This window comes from Sardina pilchardus, chromosome 2 (genome assembly GCF_963854185.1).
Source record: "Sardina pilchardus chromosome 2, fSarPil1.1, whole genome shotgun sequence".
Classification (NCBI taxonomy): domain Eukaryota; kingdom Metazoa; phylum Chordata; class Actinopteri; order Clupeiformes; family Clupeidae; genus Sardina; species Sardina pilchardus.
Genome location: NC_084995.1, coordinates 22,579,855 through 22,605,211, shown reverse-complemented (window position 1 = coordinate 22,605,211; position 25,357 = coordinate 22,579,855). Strand labels below are relative to the sequence as shown.

At 44.8% G+C, this 25,357-nt stretch overlaps 1 protein-coding gene across 2 annotated transcripts; it reads left to right on the top strand.

The window, feature by feature from the left end:
- Positions 1 to 1,883: 1,883 nt before the first annotated feature.
- On the top strand, positions 1,884 to 25,002 carry ap1m1 (adaptor related protein complex 1 subunit mu 1). Of its 2 annotated transcripts, none has more exons than XM_062522092.1 (12): positions 1,884 to 1,994; positions 10,639 to 10,795; positions 11,205 to 11,272; positions 11,781 to 11,911; positions 12,965 to 13,112; positions 13,736 to 13,862; positions 14,450 to 14,592; positions 14,849 to 14,920; positions 15,414 to 15,572; positions 15,876 to 16,001; positions 21,846 to 21,921; positions 23,736 to 25,002. In XM_062522092.1, the coding sequence occupies exons 1-12, from the start codon at positions 1,944 to 1,946 to the stop codon at positions 23,756 to 23,758; spliced, it is 1,281 nt and encodes a 426-aa protein (XP_062378076.1). In that variant the 5' UTR covers positions 1,884 to 1,943; the 3' UTR covers positions 23,759 to 25,002. The 2 variants fall into 2 exon arrangements, with proteins under 2 accessions (XP_062378076.1, XP_062378084.1); XM_062522100.1 differs by lacking the exon at positions 1,884 to 1,994 and adding an exon at positions 6,389 to 6,594.
- Positions 25,003 to 25,357: the final 355 nt, after the last annotated feature.

Here is a 25,357-nt window from a genome sequence, read left to right as displayed (position 1 = left end):
CCTTTTATGTCCATGAACACATACACCTTTTGCAAACCTGTTCATATACTGTCTCTGCAGCTGACCCACATAGTCAGCATAGAGTACTCAGAGTGTAAATATAGGACTGGCCATCTCAATGTGACATCTTTAATACCCTTTAATGTGCCAATGCACTGCACGCTTTCCCATACAAAAAAAAATGTAGGTCTCTAAATTAAATGTATGTTTGTATGTATGCAGAATATACTGTATGAATCACTCAGTTCCTGATACTGATCCCGTACAGTAATGATCTGGTTTACCACCCACTTTTAATCCCGTATTTGTCTGTGGTCCTGCCTGCAGGTCTGTTGCTATGTGCTGGCAGGTTCCTCGGTGGTCCTGTATCAAGTTCCCTGCACGGCTGCCACGTGGGCCTGGAGGGGTGTGTCACCTGCGCGTGATGCAGACATCCACAAGCCCCTCTGGGCTCTTGACCAGCCGCCATGGACACTTGACATTGACGGAGAGGAAACGTTCCCCCCTATGAAGGAAATTGTACTGTTGTCTATTAAGTTTTTTTTTTTTTTTTTTACATATTTGCATATTCAGAAGTTTGACATGGTGCTATTCTGTAAGAGATGCACATGTAAGGTGGACTACTAACCAGACAACAGCACATTCACTCTAGTTCCACCTGAAACAAAATTGAGTAAAGATGCGATTTGCCCTAGTGTTGATCATTGTGTAAGTTAGTTCCTTTCTTCCTTGGCAATCTTGATTTATTTCATGCTTGAGCAATAGAAGTGTCTCCAGAGACATAAACCCTGGAAAGAAAAAAGGGAAAATGATCTAAAAATAAAATCAATGGATAAGATCGGGAGTTAAACCATGCAATGCTGTACTTGGAACTGGTTGTGGCGCACATGGCTTGCCATTTACAAGTGGCAGATGTTATGTCACTTGGTCTTGAAGGGCACCGTGCCGTCCATGTGAGGACACAGTAAATTTGGAGGACCATTTGTCCCCTGTCCTTACAATAGCAGACAGATCAGATGTCACAAGCCTGTCACAAGAGCTAGTCTTCCTCCGCGACACTAATGGCATGGCGGTACAGATTGTTTCCACTCATGAATCTGAACACAGACAGACTCTAGACTCTGGATTTTGATCAGAGAAAGATGCCTGGCACCTTGTGACTGACAAACTATGCATTTCAACAAGAAATGTACAACAAGTTTGTGTGTGACTGTGCCTGCCGTGTAGGCCTACACATACCACTGAGAGATCTACTGAGAGATACTTTTGCTCTAAGACTTTCAAAGTAATTTCAGTGAAATCACTGATTTGTGTCTTTTAGCGAATGGCTGTTATTTTCAGCCATCAGAGAGGTCATAAACTTAGAACAGCTCACACATGTTTGGATACATCAATGACATAAATAGACTCCTCATAGCCATTCACAAAAATATTAGAGCTGTTAATCATCCCATCATTGTTCAAACAATACATTACATGCTACAAAGCTATTAGATTGTTACAAAGATTAGTATTCTTAGCAATCTACATTAGAGGTCTCTTCAGAAAAAGTGAAAAAAGAGATAAGTAAAGTGCACAGTTGCGTTCTGTTTGATCGCCCACATGTATCACCCACATGTATCGCCCACATGTATATCGCCCACACTGGTATTTATTTTATTCCTACTACCGGTAAACTCCTCTCAGCTTTTCCTCAGAAGAGGATGGCACACTGCCCTGTGCGGTTAGAGAGCATTTGCTCAGTCACGCAATGTTCTCGTAACTGGGCCATACGTCGAGAACTAGACCAGAGAGGACAAGCCACGGAAGATGATTTAGCAGACGCTGCTGTACCAGTGACCAACGGTGCACAGAGGTCATGGTGGCACAGCGTGCGGTGCAGAGCTGGGCATGGGAGAGAGGGCACCCGTCACTGTGCCCTGCTGCACAGAGCTGATGTTGCTATGTTCCAGGGCCTCAATAGGACTCGTTCTCCCAATGTAGGGCACCAAAAGGTAAGGGTCCCCATGGTTACTGTAGCCAAACACTGTCTCTATTAAAGGAAACATTAAATTTTAAAGTTAACATAGCGCACTTGTTCACCCTACTACCTTGTCACACGTTTGGCCAGTCACATGACCATGAAGGTGAAACGTGCTCTTGGATCCTTGTCAGTGGAATGGTTTCACCGCCGTGTCTGTGTATGTTTACACGTTTCTGCTCAGTGAGCTGAGAGAAATGACCCATTTGCTTTGACTGTGAGGCTCTAGTGGCAGGCATAGGGGTTAAGCTTTGATAGCCTTTTTGTTGAAGTTGAGGAACGTCAAGAGCGTCATCCACCATTGATATGACCTTTGTTTTTTTCCTTGGCCAGCTGCTTGAAAACTAGGCCAGCATATTGAAAGAATCTGTTTTGCCCTCAATGCCTTCATTGTGGGACTGCTGCCATCCAAAATGAAGCCAAGCATTAACAGCAATCAGTATGGGTCATCTGCAGTGTCATTGTACAAATGATTTTCAAACAAAGCTGTTGTCTCTATTTGAAAACACAGCCTTACAAGCCGGGGCTAATTTTGTCCCTGCTCTCTAGCTTTTGGCTATTGATGGCTTGCCTGGGCTTTTAGCCAACATCCCGCATGGTACTGTGTATTTACACACTGTCAATGTGAATGGACTGTCATTGCGCATGTCATATACACCTCTCTGTCGTAGTCGTGTTTACTCTTTCATTCCAAAGTATATTCTTTACACACACACCAACACTTGTAGCAGGACCATGGCGATAAAGTCAATGTTTTGAAAGTTTATTTCAGCATTGAGGGGAAACTGTGTGCAAACATTTACATGGCCATCTCATCTTCCACACTCATTATACCTACTGGATTTCACAATTAAACCAAAATTTCACCATACAGTATTTCCCAGTGACTGCTGGCTTAGTTCACTGCAAGTTCAAGGTCTAGACAGAAAATGTTGAAAGGATATGAGTTAGTGACATGTGTCCTTAGATGACGTGTGGCTCGCCTACAAAGTACATTCTAAGTTAACCAAATGACTGCCTTTATAATGGAGAATAATGAATAAATGATTTTCAGTCAGATGTTGTGGATGTTTTTCTACCGTTTTAGCGCTGTATTCTTTTTTATCTCACTTTGAAAACATGCTTTTTTAGTTAATTGTTTTCGCCATAAGTTTATTCTTATTTTGGTGTTAATATAAACATATAAACAAAACACCACCAGACCCCTTGGTGTCGAGGATATATCATATGAGTATTTCCCCCCTGGATATTTACTCATGCATTTTGAGATTGATTGCATCCATTGATTTTGAATTTCAAAACCACAGATGAAAGATGACCCCATCAGGCAAAAATCAGGAACAGTTTGATTGACAATGATGCACATCAAGGGAGAATTAGACCCATCGGCTGCTCTAATAAACAGGACAATTGTTGGGGTTTCAGTATCCTTCCGGGCTGACAGGAGATGCCGTTGGTCACCCCATGTGATGTGGACCACACTGAACCAGACCCTGATTAGTGACCTTCTAATCCAGAGCAGATAGGTACTGACAGAGGGGATGCAGACAGTGAACCACTACAGCGCCATAACATCCACCCCTTATCTCAGTCACACACAGACATGCTAAGCCAAGTACAAGGACGGAAAGTAGTAATTTCTGATATGTTGCTGATCAGATCATAAGCTGCCACAGCAGCGAAAAGAGTTGACTGATTCTTTTCATTATTGTGTTGCACGTTCCAAATGTAAAGCACTTTGAGCTGCATTCTGTCGGTCACACTTAACTTGAAAGTAGCCTATCTACATAGGAGTGACATGACACCGTCGTGAACATGTCATAAACATTAGAAGCAAGTCAGAAACATTTATGACATAACACTGTCATTAAGTGTAATTTGGTTTTTGTCATGACAAGTTAGTGTTAGGGTAAGGATTAGAGTTTGTTGGCGGTTCCCAGGTTAGGGTTATGGTTATGGTTATGGTTATGGTTAGGGTTGTTCAATGTCACTGTTATGTAGATACCTTCAAGTAAAGTGTAGCCAATTCTTCTATCCAGCCATAATTCCGGAAACGTACTCATATTAAGAAGCATAAATAAGAACATCTGTATATAAACAACTTATCAGTGCAGCTCTGATCAATACTCCCCCCATCCAACTTTGATATGTGAGGTAGCAAGAAGAGTGTTAATGACCATGCTAGTGTCAGAAGAAAATGCTTTTCTTCAGCGTGTTGGTTCAGGGAGAGAGACGGACACAAGGATTGTGTTAAGAAAGACGGTTTACTGGTTGTAAGACAGAGAGTACAGCAATCACAATGGGCTGCTGGGGAAGGCGTTCCTCCAGCTCACAGTTACAGCTAAGGTTTTATACTTCGCTGTTATCAGTCACTGGCCTATAGGGCCTGTGCATACATTGTTGCTACTCTGGGCTGGTTCCCAAAGTTTCAGCGTTTCAGAGTTAGTGACATTCTGTTAGGACATAATGTTAACTAAATCATATTATTCTAACACTAGAATGAATTGTTCATAAAAAAAAAAAACATGATAAAAGGCATGCATGGGAATGGGCTCAACACAAACCGTTTGGACCGATTACATCTGACCTTGACCTTTGACCCCACAGCCATGAGTGTATAATCAGAACATGTAGTCTTAATTGTGCAAGGTTTGACAATCAAGCCACTTGGGAGATATTGCAGAAACACTGCACTGTTACAGACAGAACCATGCATGCCTGGACAAACACTGGAAGATGTCTGCCAGCTCACCAGGGTAGCCATTGGATAATATGAATTATTTCGTTTTTGCTTTGTAACATTTTTATCTCACAAATTGTCCCCTTTCCCCAGATATTCATCTCAAGAAGCCCAGCACGTTCTTGCTTCCTCTGAATAGAAAATGATCATTTGTAATTACTTTGGCTGACCAAGTCAACTAAATACAAATCTGTACATTGGATAAATACATACAACAGCATATATCATGCATTTAGCATTTCCTTGTTATATGGGATGAGTTTGTTGTCTATTTTGGAAAACGGAGTTTTGGTATGGTCAATGACGCTCAAAATATACCCTTGACGTCAGAGGAAAAGCAGAGGGCTTATAAACTGTGGTATCTCGACCTCAGGACGCTGCCCAGGTCCTCTTTCAGCTCCCAACACACAGGCACGGGGCCATGGAGATAGAATGACACATGAGAAGCTATGTGTTTTCATTTGGCAAGTCAAACATACTCATGCAGAGATATACATGCATGCTTCTGATATGCTACACACACACACACACACACACACACACACACACACACACACACACACACACACCCACCCACACACACACACACACACACACACACACACACACACACACACACACACACACACACACACACACACACACACACACCACACCACACCACACCACACCACACTTGATCTGACATTTGACTTTCACTAGTAGACACAATGACGATCATAATTACACATAGACATGTGTACGATGATTTGTGTGCCTGTGTGCTACCTAAAGATAATCGCCATGAAATGTTCAACACAGGAGAATGTTTAAGAGATTAATTCCTCAGCATGTGGTGAAGTGAATGTGGTCAAAGTAAAAGTGTAGTGAGGACATCTTGTGGTTAGAGAAAAAACTACACTTCACTTCATGTGCATTTGGCTCTGTGTGTAGCCACCTAAACTGCACCATTACAGTAATCAATTAAATCAATCTCCCCAGTGGGCCTATCAAGACAAGTCCAGTTAAAATCTGAAATCTTAAGACCCTTAGCCTAAAAGCCATTATGGTGAAACCAGGGCCGAATGATTCTGGGTGTGACAGACTGCATTTGCTGGTATAATTGAATGGTAGCCTATAGGCCTAGTTTTTTTCACATATTTTTCACTCAGTTTAAGCTTCACTAGTAGCCTAATAGCCTGTCATACAGTAGCCTAAAGGCCCACTCATTATATGACACCAAGGCAGATCAACAAGCCAATCTGGTCCATGACCCCTTGTCTTGGCGGGCATCCATCAAATGGATTCCAAATTTCCCCAAATAAGAATGACAAAAAAAAAATGAGTCTTCCAACAATTCACTTGAAAAGTTTAGCATATCATAACAAAGTAGCACACCCTACAATTTATTGCTAGATTGGTTTAAGCAACACAATATCATACGATATTGTGGGATGTCCCTCTGCCAAAATATTTCCTACATTTCCCAAAATAAGAATGATAAAAGAATGCGTCTTTCTTTGATCAAGGGGCCCTGGATCTGGAGAGTGTAGCCCTTGGTTTACATGGTTTACATGCACTTTTCATTCCAAAACGATTGACGGCGGTATCGAGTCTTTTGGTTGGAATACACGCAATGTCAGCTGAAGAAAACCGGTTGCATCTCTTTCCTCATTGAGAAAAAACGGGATTTAAAAATATTTGAGACACTTCGATGGTCCAATTTAGCGAGATATTTGGTATTTAAAAACAAGATACCATTTAACAAGGTTACTATAATCGCTTCGTTAAGAAGCGAACGAAGACGCCCGAGATGTCGGCAAGTGCCGTATATGTGTTAGATCTCAAAGGCAAGGTAAGATAACGGGACGTTGACAAGAAGCTAGTAGTATATCGCTAAGCTAAGCAGCTAAATCCTGCATTTACGATAGATAGCCGTCCGTAATGTATTCGCGCTCTGGTCCGCCAGTTGCAGCAATGGTGTATTTGACTTGCATGGTTTATCATTTAAAAAAAGACAATGTTGCATGTTTATCCATTTAAACACGCATATATCTGTGTTCTGACATTTGTTCATCCAAGAGATGGTTTGATGCGGTGGTGCTAAGTTAGCTAACGTAGGTAGGTAACGAGAAGTGAGATAGCTGACGTTGACATACATTAGCATGCTAGGTAGGTTGCTGGCTAGCGTTGTGTTGACTCTGCCAACGTCAGCCAACCTGCCAACGTAAGCTAGATTGGCTACATTTAGCTTGTTTGTTGTAGCCAGGATGTTAATACGTTAGTATTGACTGGACTACAAGATAACCCCGTATATACCGAATTGACTTGTCATTTGTCACTTGTAATTGGAAGTGAGTTGCATTTGCTATCACTTGTATCTAGTAAGCAGCTGCTAGCTAGATAGCCAGCTAGCTGTCATGATGCTCCATAGTTGGTGCACCTGCTAGAAAGAGGCTGAATAACACGCGCTGCAATGATAATCATAATATAGATTACTTGATCAAAGTAACTATAGCCTGAAAAGCCTGTTTTTTTCATTGAGGGCGTCTAGTTCTCGTAATAAAGAAAACATTTATAAAACGTGAGCCTACAGTGATCAGGCCAGATTTTGCACACCTGATGCTCAGATGATGCATGAGCATTCGTGTCTGTGTTTGGAAGATGTGTGTTTATTGATGTCTGATTGACCTGATATTTGATATTCACAAATATCTACTTCCGTGTTGTGTCCAACAACCTACTTATCCTTCAGACACCCAGGGTCAGTATTTGATCCATCTTTAATTACTGCTTATGTATCTCAAACCCAAGATATTGCAATTACATTTGTCCATAAATCCACCTCTTAGGCAGGGAAACAAAACATTGTGAAGACAACACGTTTCCCAACTTACATATAAATCCGAGTTCACATCCTAAATTGCACACACAGGTAAGGCAGGTATGTAGCCATAAGGTAGACAATACTCTTTTTAGGGATATATTGTGCTTCAAGTGCAATAATCCATTCCTCTCATTGTAATGGGCAGTGGGTGTAATGGTTACAACCGTGTATGAGTGGCGGGAGCAAAGGCTATGGCCTGGAGAGAGAGGTCAAGGGGCTGCATGGCATGCAGAATTAGCCAAACTCACTTACAACCTGGATTTTGAGTTTGATAGAAAATGCAATATAAAACATTGATTTTACTGTTTTTGTTTTTGTGTCCAGTGCTAAAAATAACTCGTTTACTCTATTAAGTGAGCAATGTATTCTCAATGTCATTGCTAAAATTTGTATGTCCATTTGTAGTGTCATTGTATTATTTTCCTAATGATGCCAGGCTGACCTTGATGCTTTATCACAGTCAAAGGGCTGGGAGAAAGATGTGTTTGGTTTTGGGAACTCCGCAATCAGAAAAAGCGTTGTTTCATGGTACACACACTTAAAAATGTGCTCATAGTAATTGCATATGCCACACACTTCCTTGATGGCTTTTCAGCCAGCACAAACATTTCCCATGGGCCATCACCTGCATTGTTTCAGTGTACCTGTTTACACAGACCCGGTTGGGTGTTATACCTAGTGAATGAGCATGTTAAAACGCTGAAGGATTTATGAGTGTATTTATGAATAAAGAGTTGCTCTTCTGGGCATAAACAAGATATTAAGTGTCAGAGTGAGCACGGAAGGAGCAGATTATAACAGAAGATACAGTTACTGGCACTGGGAAAAAACAATGTCCTAGCTGAAGAGCCTTCTGTGGCATGTAGTCCATTTTAAGACAAGCAGTATTGCTCGAGCATGTCTGCTTTTAGAGTGGATTCTTGAATAATCGCCTTGCCTAGTAGTCAGAAAAGTGGGTCAAGGTTAGTGGCTTCTTTTGACAGAACATAATGTAGCCTAAGATGTCAAATATTAAGGCTGAGCTGAGATCAGTGACATATCATTTGTCCGTGTATGTCTAATAGAGAATGCATTACTCAGGGTCAGGATACTATGTTGATGTCCTGAGGATGTCTGATCGACAAATGAGCTAGGCTATCTTTTAGTAGGGTGCATGACTGGACTGTGCAGTAGTGATGCGGGGTGCATGAGAAACTGGCTCCATAGGCTTGTCTCGTGACTAAGCTGTTAAGCTGTGCATTCTTAGCTGAGGATTTTATGCTCTTGGGGCATTCAGTTAGCCTGGCTAGCGCCTACCACATCTCAAATGAGACGTGGTCTGGCAACCAGACGTTCATTTTCTCGTATTTGAAAAAAATGCCCAGATCCGTTCATTGGGCGCCACGGATATCAAATGTGTCTGTGCATAGCCCATCATGGTCTTGCTTTCTCCCCTGTTCTGTGATTGGTCACCAACATCAGGCGAAAATTTGGGTGTTAGTTTCCAGACTGCCTTAGCAGCGTGAATGAAATCACCGTGCAAGGCAGGATGGGAACACCCAGGCTAGCATTCAGTATCAAATCAGACAGAATCCAGGAAAATTGTTACTGCACCGCCTCAGATTTTAGTCATTGCTAAACCTGGTCATCATGATGCACTGGTCTGAATACACATAGAATGTCTTTAAGGGATTCAAATGCAACATCTGCATTTTTATCTGCCATCTTCAATTATGTGAACAACATTCATGACATGGTGGGTTGGTGGCATACATTTTGTTTCCTTAACAGCCTATATCACACGTACTGTAAGCCAAACTAACTGACTAACACCGCAAGTAGGACATGTTGGCCACTGAAAAGCACACCAGTCAGCCATTGTAATGCCAATCAGCCATTGTAAATTCTAATTGCATTGAAAACAGTGTTTACGTCATTGTTATGTTTTTAGCAGTCACTTAATGAAATCTTCCCCCCCGATTTGATGGGTTGATTGCTTGGTTGATGCGCATTCCATGACACTGCCCAATCTCAGTGCTATTAGCAAAGCCCTTGGACACTGCTCCTTACTAGCCACAGCCTATAAGTTACAGGCAGGCTAGACCAGGCACGTAACTGAAGGGTTCCATTCACACAGCATGAAAGTAGTTTTAGAAGACAGGTCTACTTTCCCACTGCCACCACGTCAGGTCTAGCCAGTTCTATTGACACACGCTATTCCAATGGTTTCAAGTTTGTTTGCCCTCGGTTGGTCATGATGACTATGAACTGGTTGATTCTATTCAACTGGCTACACCTGTTCTATTGTGGAAACTAATTGTTGCAGCATATTGAATGCTTCAGTGGTGTACCTGTTTTAGGCTGCACCTTGGCGCAAAATGTGGGACTTTCATTGTAAGCTACTGTACCTGACGCTACCTGTCTTGTCCGCTTAATCCAATGACGCTTTGTGCGCTGGTTTATTTTTAATAACTCCGACTCATGCTATTCTAATGCATATTACATTCTCAAAATGGCTTATCTTGAAAGCCATATTTTGGGATAATGACTTAAAAATAGTAAATTGCTAGCCTGACCAACCTTTGTAGGATGAAAGACAAACATGTTCTTCTCAGTATGGCTTGACCATTAAAGGTTGTTTGTATGGTTTGTCAGGACTCAGGAGGAGTTTCCCAACATCACTGCCGTAACTAAAGGGTTCTATTCCTCGTAGTTCTAAAGCAGCGGCCTTGTTCCTGTGTGCAGGTGCTGATCTGCCGTAACTAAAGCATTCTATTCCTCACAGTTCTAAAGCCGCTGGCTTGTTCCTGTGTGCAGGTGCTGATCTGCCCTAACTAAAGGGTTCTAATCCTCACAGTTCTAAAGCAGCGGCCTTGTTCCTGTGTGCAGGTGCTGATCTGCCCTAACTAAAGGGTTCTAATCCTCACAGTTCTAAAGCCGCTGCCTTGTTCCTGTGTGCAGGTGCTGATCTGCCCTAACTAAAGGGTTCTAATCCTCACAGTTCTAAAGCAGCGGCCTTGTTCCTGTGTGCAGGTGCTGATCTGCCGTAACTACCGCGGCGATGTGGACATGTCTGAGATCGAGCACTTCATGACCCTGCTGATGGATAAGGAGGAGGAGGGCACGCTCTCGCCCATCCTGGCCCACGGAGCAGTGCGTTTCATGTGGATCAAGCACAACAACCTCTACCGTATCCTAACCCTCGCCTCACGCCTGGCCACTGGCCCCACCCACATACTGTATGGCCCACCCATATATGGCCATCGGTGGTCACCGAGGAGTTTTGTTTGAGTTTGACCCTTGTTTTCTTTGAACAGCTTCTCTACCACCACCAACCTCGCTTCTATACCACACACACACACACACACACACACACACACACACACACACACACACACACACAGAAAGAAACACACACAATCCATCCAATAATCAGGTGAACTGTGTAATGCTGTGTGTAGAAACAACCGGAGGTGTTTGTATTGCTGGTTTTATACAGTAGAGCTTGCTGTGGTGAGCATCTTTGTGTGGACAATGTTGCGTCTAGTGTCCTTGTTCCTACTGTACAGCTGATTCTCCTTGACCAGTCTTGTCTCCAGTTGTTGCTACATCGAAGAAGAATGCTTGTGTTTCACTGGTCTTCTCCTTCCTCTACAAGATTGTGCAGGTATGTCCATCATCTCAAACAATGATTTCTCATCGCAGCCAGATCATCAGTTAATGTTTTTCTGACAGACGTCTGAACGACACACGGTGTGCTTTTGCATAATCCAGTGCATCTCAAAGTGCAGGGCAAGCTGCCTCCAACAAGGGCACATGCGTGGGTAGAGGGTGGGGGGAGGAGGGATCTGAAAAATCAGTTACAGTTGTTCTTGCTGCATGGTCATCTATGACAAATCTGTTTGGTGATGTGTTCACAGCCTACTACATACTAATGGTGTACACCCATCATGAGCATTGTATGATTGATCTGATCTCCAAATGAGCTCTGGTCAACCGATGAAGTTTATCTGATTGATGAAGTGAAATTGAAAATGTTTAACAGGTTAAAGCACATATCAGCGGTGCCACCAGTTACTGGCCGGTGCCCTCCGACCTCTGGCCTGACCTTTGACCTCTGGGAAGTGCTTGCTCCCTCCTCATGCTGTTGTTGTTGGGTCTTGTTCATTGTTCAGGTGTTCTCGGAGTACTTCAAGGAGCTGGAGGAGGAGAGCATCAGGGACAACTTTGTCATCATCTACGAGCTGCTGGACGAGCTCATGGACTTTGGCTACCCGCAGACCACAGACAGCAAAATCCTGCAGGAGTGAGTGGCCGTGTCACATTCAGACTTACCACCACAGGGAGCCTTGGGCTCTGCTGCTGTACTTTGACCCATAAGGTCAAGCATACTAGTAGGCTGTTTCTCAAAGTCGAGGAGCCTCAAAGATTCATGCTGGGTAGAACGGAGTCCTGCCGAGACAAATCCTTCAAAGACGAGGCAAGGCTCCTTCTTAGCCTTCGGAAAACACAATGGAACAGACTAGTGAGTGTGCTGGAAGCTGCAGGTGTGCATTATTGAACATCACGCCTCCTACCCGCTCCCATATACACATGCATCCTTGAAAATTAATCAGAATGAAGGCCTTCAGCCATGGTAGAATTTAATGGGTGCTTGACATTGGAACAGTACTTTGGTGGGACTTTATGATGTAGCATCCTTCAAATAGCAGCCTTGAAGGATCCAACCTTGACTTTGAGAAACAGCCAGTCTACTGATTCTTTGTACTCCAAGGGACAGAGGAAGGAGTGAAAGCTCTTTGAAAGTGACTGAGACACTGTGGCTACTAAGTGAATTCTTTGATGGATTGCATTAAAAACATACCGATTCTGCCAAAATACTGTGGCAGTTTTTATTCAGTGGAATAGCAAGCAATCATGGTTGAGTTTGTAGTCTATTGTAGTCTATTCAGATAATACACGGAGACGATTCTCAGTAAAGAAACATAGTACCTGCTCTAGCAAATCAGGTGCACAGTGAGAGATTAGCTCGTCTACACATTTGTGCACTTCCCATGAGTCAACAGTTACCACTGACTGGCTATCCTGTTTAATGTTTGTGACTGCTTATGTGTACTGACTGATTGTAGCGTGAGTGGTGCTGGGCTTCCTGCTGTACTTCCTCTTGTTCCAAACATCCCCCTTCCAGTGGAGAGGGGTTCAGAAGAAGTGAAGAGTTGTGTCTCTGTATGCCAAGTCTTTTGGCCAACAGTCTAGCTCTCTCTTTCTTGTGTTTCTCGCTGACTGTGTGTATGTGGGTTTGTGTGTGTTTGTGTCTATGTTTCTGTGTGTGTGTGTGTGTGTGTGTGTGTGTGTTTAGATACATCACTCAGGAGGGCCACAAGCTGGACACGGGGGCTCCCCGCCCCCCCGCCACGGTCACCAACGCCGTCTCCTGGAGGTCAGAGGGCATCAAGTACAGGAAGAACGAGGTGTTCCTGGACGTCATCGAGTCGGTCAACCTGCTGGTAGGAAGACCGTTTTTAGAAAGCCCTTCTGCTTTTCTTGGATGGCACCTTTCCTGTTCCTCAGACTGTTTCTTTGTGTTTGTGTCTCTGAATATGTGCGCGTGTGTGTGTGTGTGTGTGTGCTTGGGAGTGTGTGTGGAAACAACAGTCATTTCAGGAGTAAACTCCATGGGCTCTGCTGACTGCTGTGAATATTAGTTGTTTCCATGTTTAGCTCTGTGGCTATTTAGCTCAACAATGGCTTGATTCATGAGCGCCACTAACAAGGGGTGATTCAGATGTAAATATTGAATATGATTTAGCCTTACCACTTACCCCTGCTCGTATTTTTAGCACCTCTGTAATTTAAATGTGATATAAGATTGAGATTATTTTGGGCTGCTTTTTTTCCCCTAGTTCCGGACTTGAGTAATTTCTGTGCTCCGTAAAAATGCCCTTTTAATGTCTCGAAAAATACGACCACAAATGGTATTCATAAACCAGCGTGCACAAGCGTCCACTGTGCCACAATTGAAGAGTTTTGTGACGCTGCACTATTTGCCGCGACTATTTAGCGTTAAATAGGCCGTGGCCGCGAGGCTGGAGAAGGGAGCTCTCAGCCGACGTGTTTTCTTTTTCCGCAGGTGAGCGCCAACGGCAACGTGCTCCGCAGCGAGATCGTGGGCTCCATCAAAATGCGCGTGTTCCTGTCCGGCATGCCAGAACTGCGCCTGGGCCTCAACGACAAGGTTCTCTTTGAGAACACTGGCCGTGAGTTCCACTCTTCGCCTCCGCGGCACCAGAGATGCCCCAGATAGGGAAAGGCCTATCGGCCTCACATTCAGAGCCACTGCATAGGCCATTTAGATAAGTGGGCTAATTAAGTGGACATTAATCTGTTTGCGGAGTGAAAATGGCCGCGGTGTCCCTTTGCCACGCTGTAGTCATTAGATTAGTTTCAATGCATTCTTACAGAACAGTTCTGTATGATGTCAAGCCTCAAGACGTTAGACGGCATAAATAAGCTCAAGGCAGATCTTATCTCATTTAAATGCAGTGTATATAGAGTAACACAAATATGACTACATGGAAAAAAAGTTTTATCGTTTATTTTGTTTTCTTGATATAATGCAGTGACGTTGAAGTGTTTGAAAGGATAGTATACGTATTGAAGCAAAAGTGTGCAGCATACGGATAAACAAAAGTTTGGTCTGTATGTATGTATTTATCTGGTGCCAAGCAGTAGCAGTGATTCTGCTGGTATTTAAGGATGGTGTGTCTGTCTGTGTGTGTCTGTTTGTCTGTCTGTCTGCCTGCCTATATGTGTGTGTGTGTGTGTGTTCATGTATGTGGCCCAGGTGGTAAGAGCAAGTCTGTGGAGCTTGAGGATGTGAAGTTCCACCAGTGCGTGCGTCTGTCTCGCTTTGAGAACGACCGCACCATCTCCTTCATCCCGCCCGACGGCGAGTTTGAGCTCATGTCGTACCGACTCAACACACACGTGAGTGTTCGTATCACGCTTTGATGCCCTAGCGTTCTGTGTGCATGCACACGCATGAGACGTCGGCATGTTCTGGTTGGAGTGTTAATTGTCCCCATGTTCATCAGAGCGGAAGCCTGTAATGTCAAAGCAATGCCAGTAGGTGGCAATCGTGCTTTAGCCCTGTGACGTCTGTGTTGTGGTTCACCACGTACAATCTCTTCATTGATGTTTGAGGTTGAGGGTTGAACCGTCTCTCTCTCTCTCTGATTTGCAGGTGAAGCCTCTGATCTGGATTGAGTCTGTGATTGAGAAACACTCCCACAGCAGAATCGAGTACATGATCAAGGTACGACCTCAGCAGCATCAAATGACCTCAGCAGCACCAAATGACCCCAGCTCAGCAACAGCTCTCCCTTGTGTAGATTTTGTTATTCGTGTATGGTTTTATTTAAATTCAGCTCCACAGTAGTTATTCCAAATGCTTTTGTTGTGTTCATTAAATCACTACAGTAATTTCCTGTTTATAAGCCGCAGGACAGTGTTTTATGCAAGTTAAAAGAAACAAAACCATAATAACTGTCCTTGTGTATTAACCTCATAGCTGAAGAAATTTTGCAAAATCAGTGTATAAGTTGGGATAAGAGTTAATAGTTATAATAGTTGGGAAATTACGGTAGTATTTTTAGTGACATAACCACTTTTATTTCTTCTCATGAAATAGCAAAATGCCAGCGCATTTTTTGGATACGTTTTGCAAGGGTGCTGTGTTCTGACGGATGGTTATTTGTTTTTGATCGAAAGCTTGTCTTTTCACACGTGTCCTTTTTCTCCTCACCCAGGCGAAGAGCCAGTTTAAGAGGCGCTCGACCGCCAACAATGTCGAGATCCACATTCCCGTGCCCACCGATGCCGACTCGCCCAAGTTCAAGACCACAGTGGGTAGCGTGAAGTGGGTGCCAGAGAACAGTGAGATCGTTTGGTCCATCAAGTCCTTCCCTGTGAGTAGACGCCCGCTACACGGGATGATTGTGGTGTTCTATGGACATGAAGTTTGGTCGGCACTCACCGCAGAGTTCTGTAATGGAGTCATTTGCGAGAACTTAAGGCTGTGTTGTGTGTTGTGTGTGTGTGTGTGTGTGTGTGTGTGTGTGTGTGTGTGTGTGTGTGTGTGTGTGTGTGTGTGTGTGTGTGTGTGTGTGTGTGTGTGTGTGTGTGTGTGTGTGTGTGTGTGTGTGTGTGTGTGTGTGTGTGTGTGTGTGTGTGTGTGTGTGTGTGTGTGTGTGTGTGTGTGTGTGTCTCAGGGTGGGAAGGAGTACCTGATGCGGGCTCACTTTGGGCTGCCCAGTGTGGAGGCTGAGGACAAAGAGGGGAAGCCGCCCATCAGCGTGAAGTTTGAGATCCCCTACTTCACCACCTCCGGTATCCAGGTCAGTCACACCCTCCACCCAGTGCCCACACCTTTAGACAGCTGCAGGAGAACTCCTCTTGGTTAACACTTCACTTCACTTGAGTGGTCTGCCTATACAGAGACTTTTACAGGTGGTTTGTTGAAATTCAGTTTCGGTCTGTAAAATGGTTTTTGAATAGGTTACTGAACCTTCATCACCGTAACCAAACCCAACCCATGACCTTAACCGTAAATCGCGGATAACAGTGTAGATGGTTTACAAGAAAACCGTACAAGAAAAGTGGGACTCTTATAAAAAAAAAAAAAAAAAAAAAAAAAGTGGGAAAAATAAAGGAATCATTTTGACTGCACAAACACAGGCTGTCTTGTTGACTCTCTGCTGCAGTTATGTGCAGGGCTGGGTGAGTGCTACCCAATTCAAACACAAGATGGCGCCATTGCAACTGGCAGAGTGATTAATCTGCCCGTATTGTAACATGGTCCACAGAGCAAGTCCTCTATATAGTCGTGCAGCTTTTGCCAGTGTTGCTGTTGAGATGTTGAAGTACTCGGAGCGTTCAGTGTTTACGATAGTATCGTTTCGCCACCACAGAGGCTGTTTTCTGCTACTTATTAAGCTCTAGCATACTAAATTCATCAAGACGTAATCGATATGTTCCGTTCCGTATGCGCCGTTGCGATTACTCGGCCTCACGTCGACTCCTCAGGTGCGCCGTCCTGCTTCGTACGTGCGCTCTGCACTCCTCTCGTGTGCGGGACGGGGACGGGGACGGTGTAAAGGGATCTGTGTGTTTTGGACGGGCCGGTGAATGCGTAATGATGACCCCCCTCTGACCCACATCTGGTGGAGAGCAGGTGGGAGAGGAGCGGAGCCGGGCTCACGTTACGGCCCGCGGCCCGCCTCACGCTGGGAGGCAGGAATCCTGGCCGTCCCACCCCTCCCCTCTCCCGCCACCTGAGACACACACACACACACACACACACACACACACACACATTCACTCACACTTACTCTCTCACACACACACACGCATACAGTCGCTGACACTTACTCACACACACACATTCACTGACACTTACTCATACTCACCCCAAATACTCCCTCCTTCTCTCTCTCTCTCTCTATCTCTCACTGTGTGTGTGTGTCTCTCTCTCTCTCTGTCTCTCACACACACACACACACACACACACACACGTGCTCAGTTGACCTGAGATAGAGTTGGACTCTCTTAATCAGAGTTCCACACATCACTGGCAGGTCTGGGACTGAAGTCAGCGCAGGCAGAATGCGAGTGTGAGCGTGTGTGTGTGTGTTTTGTTGTGTTGTGTTGTGTTGGGTGGTTCCCTCTCCGTGTCCTCGTGACTGTTGCAGGCACGCACAGAATCCATACGGCCTCATCTGGATGTGTCACAGATTGAGCCGTAGGGCTCATAGTTTCCAAGTGGTGTGTGTGTGTGTGTGGGAAAGACAGCAGAGAATGTATCCGTGGTGACGGATAGCTGACTGCCTAATCCACTGGACCTTCTGACCGAGGCCTCCTAGAAAAACACTGACTGTGTGTGTTTTTGTTGGGACTGAGTCACTTTGTTTCTGTGTGTGTGTGTGTGTGTGTGTGTGTGTGTGTGTGACTGTGTGTACAGTATGTGTTTTAGCCTGGTCATGAATGTGTTATCAGTGTGGATACTCATATATGTGAGTGTGTGTGTGAGAGTGTTTTCATCAGTCAGCATGATCTTGTGATTTTTAGTGTGTGTCATATGTGTGTGCAGGTGTGTATGCTTGTGTTTCTATCACTCCATATCTGTGTGTGTTAAGCATAACTTCCACATAAAAGCTCAGTAAAGATAAAAAGCTCCAGGGCTGAATTAGGCCGTGTTGTATCCAGCCTGTCCGATGTCACCTGTCCCGTGGAACATGGACACAGCAGACGGTGTGTCCAGAGACCTAGCGTGTGACCAGGGCTCTCTCTCTCTCTCTCTCTCTCTCTCTCTCTCTCTCTCTCTCTCTCTCTCTCTCTCTCTCTCTCTCTCTCTCTCTCTCTCTCTCTCTCTCTCTCTCTCTCTCTCTCTCTCTCTCTGTGCCTGCGTTCCTGCTGAACTCCTTGGTCTGCATTGGTTTTTTAATGATAATTAGTCAGAAGTGATCTTATTTTCTCCCTGCGTTAAGCTAGGGAGGAGCGCAGAATTTCCTCCTTTGTGGAGTAATAAGTTGTATTAAAACTGCCCACACGGAAATCAAGGGCAGAAAACCACTGTTTTAATCCAATCTGCCAGCAAATGAGACGGACTTTTGGCAGGGTTATGAAAAAGTCAGTCATCTTTTAATCAGATTAAGACACTGATTTACCCATTTAAAATTGATTTCCTCTTCTTGACCCCCCCAGCCCACCACCACTCCACATACTCTTTGTATGTTCCCTTTTTTCTTTTATTCTGTCTTCCGCACTCCCCAGCGGTACACTGTCGTGTTTTGACACATTGTAGATAAAGATGTTGGATTTTTTGTTAGTTTGGATTATTTGTTTGTGTGTGTGTGTGTTTGTTTGTTTGTTTGTTTGTTTGTTTGTTTGTTTGTTTTTCCATGGCTCTCCTGCTCCATTCTATCCACCTTGCGCCAGTGGAAAGGCAGGTGCACCGAGCTCGAGTCGTCCAACTGCACACAGTGCCTCTTTGGCAGGTACCGCTGAGGTTTTCGAATGAGAAAGAGAGAGAGAAAAAAAGAGAAGCCGAATAAAAATAAGGCTTTCGTAACTTTCCGTATTTTTCACCATGTCATTACTGGCGCAGCGCAGCATGGCGGGAGAAGCGCGAGGCCTGAGCCGGAGTTCACCGAGGTTAGCTCCGCTGTCGCCGCGGCGACTGGCAGCCATTTTCACACACACCAGCCGAGTCTCGGAGCGGCGAGGCCAAGAACCCGGAGCGAAACCGCCGAGGCGCTTTTTGATAATCTTCCACCCCCCGATGCGTGTGTGGTCGGGCTGTCTGCAGACGGGTTTGATGGTCCTGAGGCAGACATTCAGACGCACACACACACACACACACAGACATACACATGCACACCCACACAGACACACACACACAGAGACACACACATGCACACCCACACACAAATACTCACACACATGCACACACACATCCACATACATACACACACACACACGCACACACACACACACACACACACACACACACACACACACACACACACACACACATACTCACATACACTTGCAATTGCACTCCCGCCGGCCGCCTCTGGCACACTGATCCAGGCGTCAAAGTCACCACATTAATTGTGCCAGCTCTAATTGGGAATGCCCCATCATGACAGGAGACAGGAGGCAGTCCCAGGCTGGCCCCAGATCAGGTGCTTGCTTGGCAGTCTGGTGTAGCTGACCACAGCCTCTCATGGAGCGCTGAGCTGGGCCACTGCGGCTACCCTCCAGACAACCAGGCATGTTTGCAGTGTTTAACAGCGTGTTTTTTGTTTTGTTGTTTTTTTTCGTCCTGCCATGATGGATGAAGTCCATTCTTTTAGTCACTTGTAATTGAGTATTCACATTTACATTACATGTGTGTGTGTGTGTGTGTATGCGTGAGTGTGTATACTCAAGATTGCTAAATATGTCGTACACGTCAAACAGTCATGCAAAACTTCAAATCAAATTCAAATCAGATTGGAGTTTTTGCGAAATGACAGATATATGGCAGTGGAGCCGCAGGGCCGAGTCGCTCCAGCTGGTCGCCAGCTGCTGGCACGGGTCTCTCTCCTCCAAGCACCCAGAGTCATTGTCTACGTGACTTATGAGAGCCTATGAGAGTCTCGCCATCAGATTTCCCTGAAGTGCACCGGCCCGTGAACAAGGGCATACACACACACACACACACACACACACACACACACACACACACACACACACACACCACCGCAGTAATGAGAGGGTGTCCAGCACCGACCATCAGGACGGTCAGAGGGCCTTACGGCTCCCTGGAGACACCGCACTGCCAGAAAAGCAGCATGTAGTTTACACTGACCCTGCAGGAGAATCTGAGGGAGCATGTGTGTGTGTTGGGGTGGAATTGGGGGCACGTGTGTGTGTGTGTGTGTGTGTGTGTGAATGATTTGGAGGGTGGGTGGATGTGTGTGTTTTGGGGGTGGGGAAGGACCGATAGTAAGAGATTTCTTGGGGAGCCAGTGAGAGAATACACACACACACACACACACACACACACACCCACACCCACATGTACGCACAACTATAAAGTGCCATAAAAAGACCAACAGCACTCCAAATTCAACACAAACTCCTCACTTAATCCCAACCCATAAATCCTGGCTGCGTTGTTCAGAGCTGTCAGAGTCGAGCGTATGGAAGGCGTCTGTAGTCAGTTTTAGACTCCTGACTGTCTGTCTGTCTGTCTGCCTGCTCGCCTGGCGGCTCTATGAGGCGAGACAGCACTCCGCGAGTGAGTGTGTGTGTGTGTGTGTGCGTGCGTGCCTGTGTGTGTTTTCTGTGTGTGTGGAAAGGAGTGTTCTGCCATACCTTCGTTGTAAATACCAGTTTTTACAGTGTCTCGAATCATTTTTAACCTGCGTAAAAGCGACCTCTGCTCGGCTGCCATGTTGTTTTGCGAACGGCTATTTTCATTCTTTGAGACAGGAGTGGTTCTCTTAACATGGAAAAATCTCTCCTCTCCGAAAATGTCTCAGGAGTGGTGCCATCCATTTCACCTCCTGCGTTTTTTTTTTTTTTTTAAAGATAAACTCGCATACTAATTAACTCTTACTGGGACCCACAGCTTGAACGCAAAGCCTAGCATGTCATGGTGTTCCATGCAGTTACTGGCAAGAGCATTGGTGTAGTGTTTGGCATGTCAGCGCTGTTGCTAAATCATCTCCAGAGACGTGTGTGTGTGTGTGTGTGTGTGTGTGTGTGTGTGTGTGTGTGTGTGTGTTTGTGCTGGGGAATGCAGTGGAGACTGCGCACACAGGCACTTTCAGGAGCTGCTGAGGGAACATGATTTTTTTTTTGTTTAGTTTTAAATTACTCGATCTATTGGGTTGTGCAACGGCGTGGCGGTTGGGGGCATGAGCATGACAGCACAGTCATGGAAGGGGCAGAAGGTGCCAGTTCCTCAATCGCCGTGCCTATCTTAACCACTTCTTCATCTGCAGCTGCTCACGGCTCAGAGCGCGTGAACTTTCCCAGGCTCCGATACTCTCGCTCCTCGCTACCCAGATCCTGCTTGCTGTTGTAACGTTGTAGTACGAGGCACGTGCTTGACCGAAACCGACTCGAGCTTTTTTTTTTTTTTTTGTGGTACCCACAAAAACCTACACGCGCGCACAGATTTGCGTATTAAAGCGCGTTGATGCATGAAGCCTTTATTTAATGTACATGGCATGCAAATAGACTTTTATAAATAAACTTTTTTCTTAAACTCGAACTTGCGTGACCTTGACAACAAGCATGGGCGTGGGAAGTTTATTTAAAGTGTTACAAATGCGGCTGGAGAGATGGTTTGACTTGACAGTGAACTCCTGTCGTACGATTGGCCCGAGCAGTCTGTGCCAGCTCGCATCTGCATTTAGTCCTGCAATTTGTTTGTGTTGTACAGTAGAACAATGTGAGGCCACTACTTCTCTTTGGACGACTGTCCATGTGGTGAAAAGTATAGCATTTAAATGGGCCGTGGAATGTCGATCAGTTCACAATGATGTTGCGGCTGGATGATGATGTTGCGGCTGACTTTTTTTTTCTTCCAGTTTTTCCATGACTCGCATGCTCTGTCTGAGTTCAGGTGTACTCTGACTTTTTTATTTACCCTTATGTTTGTTTGTGTGTGTGTTTTCTTGTTGCAGGTGCGTTACCTGAAGATCATTGAGAAGAGTGGTTACCAGGCCTTACCATGGGTGCGCTACATCACCCAGAACGGGGGTAAGAACAGACCTTGAATATCTGGACACTTTGTTTGGTAGACTGGCACTAAGTCTGATGTACATCTGGAGCATTTTCTCTGCTAAATAAATTAAACCAGTTCAACTATATTTAGAAATCTAAGTTTGACGGAAATGCCCACCATTTCCGTTGAAATGATGATAATTCTACCCTATTTTCATAATCATTTGTGACATATTTGCAGAATGTCCTAGTGTGATTCAGCTTCCTTCCTACCGTAAGGTTTTGTTAATATAATGTGTTGAAGTGCTGTAGTTTAGAAATGAAATGTCAATTTGAAGATGGCAATCTCCGTAATGCTCCACGCCGAACAGAAGCATCGATGGCATTTTGTTGGAAAAGCAGCACAGCAAGGATTCAGATTCTAAGCCTTCTGTAGACTGTGTGTGCATATGAATGAATCCAGATGCATGTTAAATGTAGCATATGGGGGCGAATCAATATTATTTTCTGTAGCAGGGTCCAGATAACAGTCAGTCGCTAGGGTTTCTCAGCCGCGCCCGCACCTGAATTGGGAAATGCATAATTTGCCTAAACATGATGCTGTTCAGGCAATGAGCCAGTCTTGAGCCAGGTGGATTAATCAGCAGTGTCACAAAAGGGCCACTACACCTGGCCAACATTCCTGCACTTAACCTGTAGTTGTTAGGAAAGCGTTTTACGGAAAGCATAACATCTCCAATGCAGAATGTAGCCTGGGCCTGCATTCATAGAGGCTCCTTGGAAAGAGATCAGGCGTTCCACTGCATGACCGTCAATTGGAGTCGGAGTAGAGCAGCAAAACACCGTTTGAGCAATGACTTATTGCCAAATCCAAGTCGACCCCAGAATATGCAATGGGACAACAATATCAATTCCTGATCTTGCGATGTTGAAACTGTGTGAAGTTTCTCGTAAAGGCCTCACTGTTGCTGAAGTGAAAGCGGACAGGGGCGAGCCGCGTGAGGAAATTGCTCATCATCTAAAGGCTGTCTGGAACAGGGCGCTCTCTGAGCTCCTACTCTGGACCCGTGGTGCTGCTGGTGCAGCATCAGTGGCAGGGACACTGAAATCTTGCCCCACGTTGACCATGAATAAAAATGTAACGGATGTCGCGGGTTGTACAGTCCAGCCTAATTGGTCCTTTGCGTCCCTCTCGTTTCTGTTAATCAGCACATTGGTGTTGGACTCGACTAGTGACAAATTGACGCTCATAGGCTGCTTAAAGTCTTGCGTTTTCGACCAAACAAGAGGAATGAATGGAGACTTGGGGAGAGACTCCACAAGTGACGTACATGACATTAGCTATTAACCAGCAAATTCTGTTTCTGATTGATTGGCTCGTTGTGTATGCATCAAATGTAGCCGTGCTGCTTTTCCTATCAGTGCATATGAACTGAACTTTCAGGTGAGACGAAACACCAGTTGTGGTTCTTCTGACCGTGTGATTTGACCAGGGCAGGGCGTACAGTTAAAGATCTGCCATATTTACAGTCACAGTGAACCCCCCGTTGGTTTTTCCCTCCAGTGATTTGTCTCTTTCCGCGTAATGTCTCTTGATGGGTCCTTCCGGTGGCTAGCTAGTTGTGTAAGCCCTGTGTGTCCCTGCTCGCCTCTGGTGTACATCCTCTCCTGCAGTTCCTGCCCTTCTTGCGCTCTCCCTGTTCAGGGTGGAGCTACCCAGCTGTCACAATTAGCTTCTTTTCTTCTTTTTCTTGTTCTTCTTCATTTTCTTTGTGTTTTTTTTTTCTCCTCCTGATTTCCTGTCGTTTGGGTCTTTTAATTAAGTGAGTCCATTTCCTTCTGTTCTGCAGACTACCAGCTCAGGACCCAGTAGAGGAGAGATGCGGATCACCGTCCCTCATTCATCATCAAGGGCCGTCAACGAAAACAGAATGAGAGAGAGAGAGAGAGAGAGAGAGAGAGAGAGAGAGAGCGAGAGAGCGAAACCCCAGTCCCCGTTTTTCCACGGACCACCAGTGTCTTTATTGCGTGTGTGTGTGTCTGTCTGTCTGTGTGTGTGTGTGTGTGTGTGTGTGTGTGTGTGTTTGACTGAGAGAGAGAAAGTATGGGTGAGCATGTCTCTGTGTGAGTCAGATCATGTTCATTTCAGAATCAATGCAAAACAAGAGGTTTACTTAAGCAAACAAACAAACAAAACTCCCATCTTAATCTACGCCGCAAACTCACTAACAGGCCAATTGTGTCCGTATGAAGGAGGGGAGGGGGGGACTATTTGACGGTTAAAGAAATCACACGTAGCTTGGCCAAAACCTCGGTTACGTTATATTAGTCACTAACATGACCGCCTTTAGAGAGTAGATTAGATGTTACACAGAAGCGATGCGTAGAGAGGTCAACGGGTCATATCCACTCGCACGCTCCGTCATCAGCAGTGTCATTGAAAGGTCAATCTTAGTATTTTTTTTTTTATTATTCTTTTGTCATCAGTATTTTTTCCCCAACCATATTCCATGACAAACAGTTACAGTGTCAGTATTTATTGTTTCTTTTGTGTCTCTGTATGTGTGTGTGTTTTTTTTTGTTTTGTTTTTTTTTTTCTTGTCCATATTCAATTCAGTATTGCCAGGACTGTATTGAAGGTGAATGTTCAAACCACTGTTGCTGTTTTAGCCTTCAGTTTACAGCGAGAGAGACGTCATGACTGTCTACACTTAGAGCGCTGTTAGTCCGATGTTCGTTTGCCGTAGAGCTCTTTGTGCCATGTCGAAGCAGGTTATCGCTTTGCTTAAGCTAGCACTTAATCTTTCACTCCCATCAGTAGACCTGCATGTAATGTTTGATGCCATTTCATGGTGTTTTGACCATGGATAAAAAGTTGTATTTTTTTTTATATATATATATATGTTCTATGAAATGACCCTTAGTAAGCCAAAAAACAATTACAATGAAGTTTGCTGCGTTGCCATGATCTAACTCCCCTTTTTAAAGATGGCCATGAGCGGAAGTTTTAGGGTACAATGCTGTCGGTTAAATTCCTATCAACTTCCTCCCACATCTCCCAAACAGTGGCTCTGTCTTTACTCTGGAAATCATATAAAGTACCTCTTTTGAAAACAACTCTTTCTGTCTCTGCTGTGTCAGCTTTGTTCATGGCCGTTGGCTGTTGCAAGAGCCATGTTTTAAAAAGCACTTTCTAAATGGAAATTGTAGGCAGATTCTAACCAGACGGATCTTGGTAATAGGCCTATACCCAAACAGCTGTGTGAGTGTTGCCCCCTCTGATCATGTGGCTGGTGGTATTGGCTCCTGTTTGGCACTGCCTCTGTGGACCTCAGAGGTTCGGAAGGGCAACTGCGTTTATTAGTTCTGGCCGGTCAAACAGGAAGCCTGTGGCAGAACACTTTCCTGATGGCGGATGACTCTTTTATCCCCAACTCCCTATCAAACTTCATTATGAAACCTTTTGTTGTGG

Bases quoted from the DNA above. Each gene is read 5' to 3' on its own strand.
- ap1m1 (XM_062522092.1), top strand. From the start codon at position 1,944: ATGTTCCAGGGCCTCAATAGGACTCGTTCTCCCAATGTAGGGCACCAA. The intron at 11,273-11,780 runs GTATGTCCATCA...TTCATTGTTCAG, and splicing joins TCCTCTACAAGATTGTGCAG to GTGTTCTCGGAGTACTTCAA. The intron at 14,921-15,413 runs GTACGACCTCAG...CTCCTCACCCAG, and splicing joins GAATCGAGTACATGATCAAG to GCGAAGAGCCAGTTTAAGAG.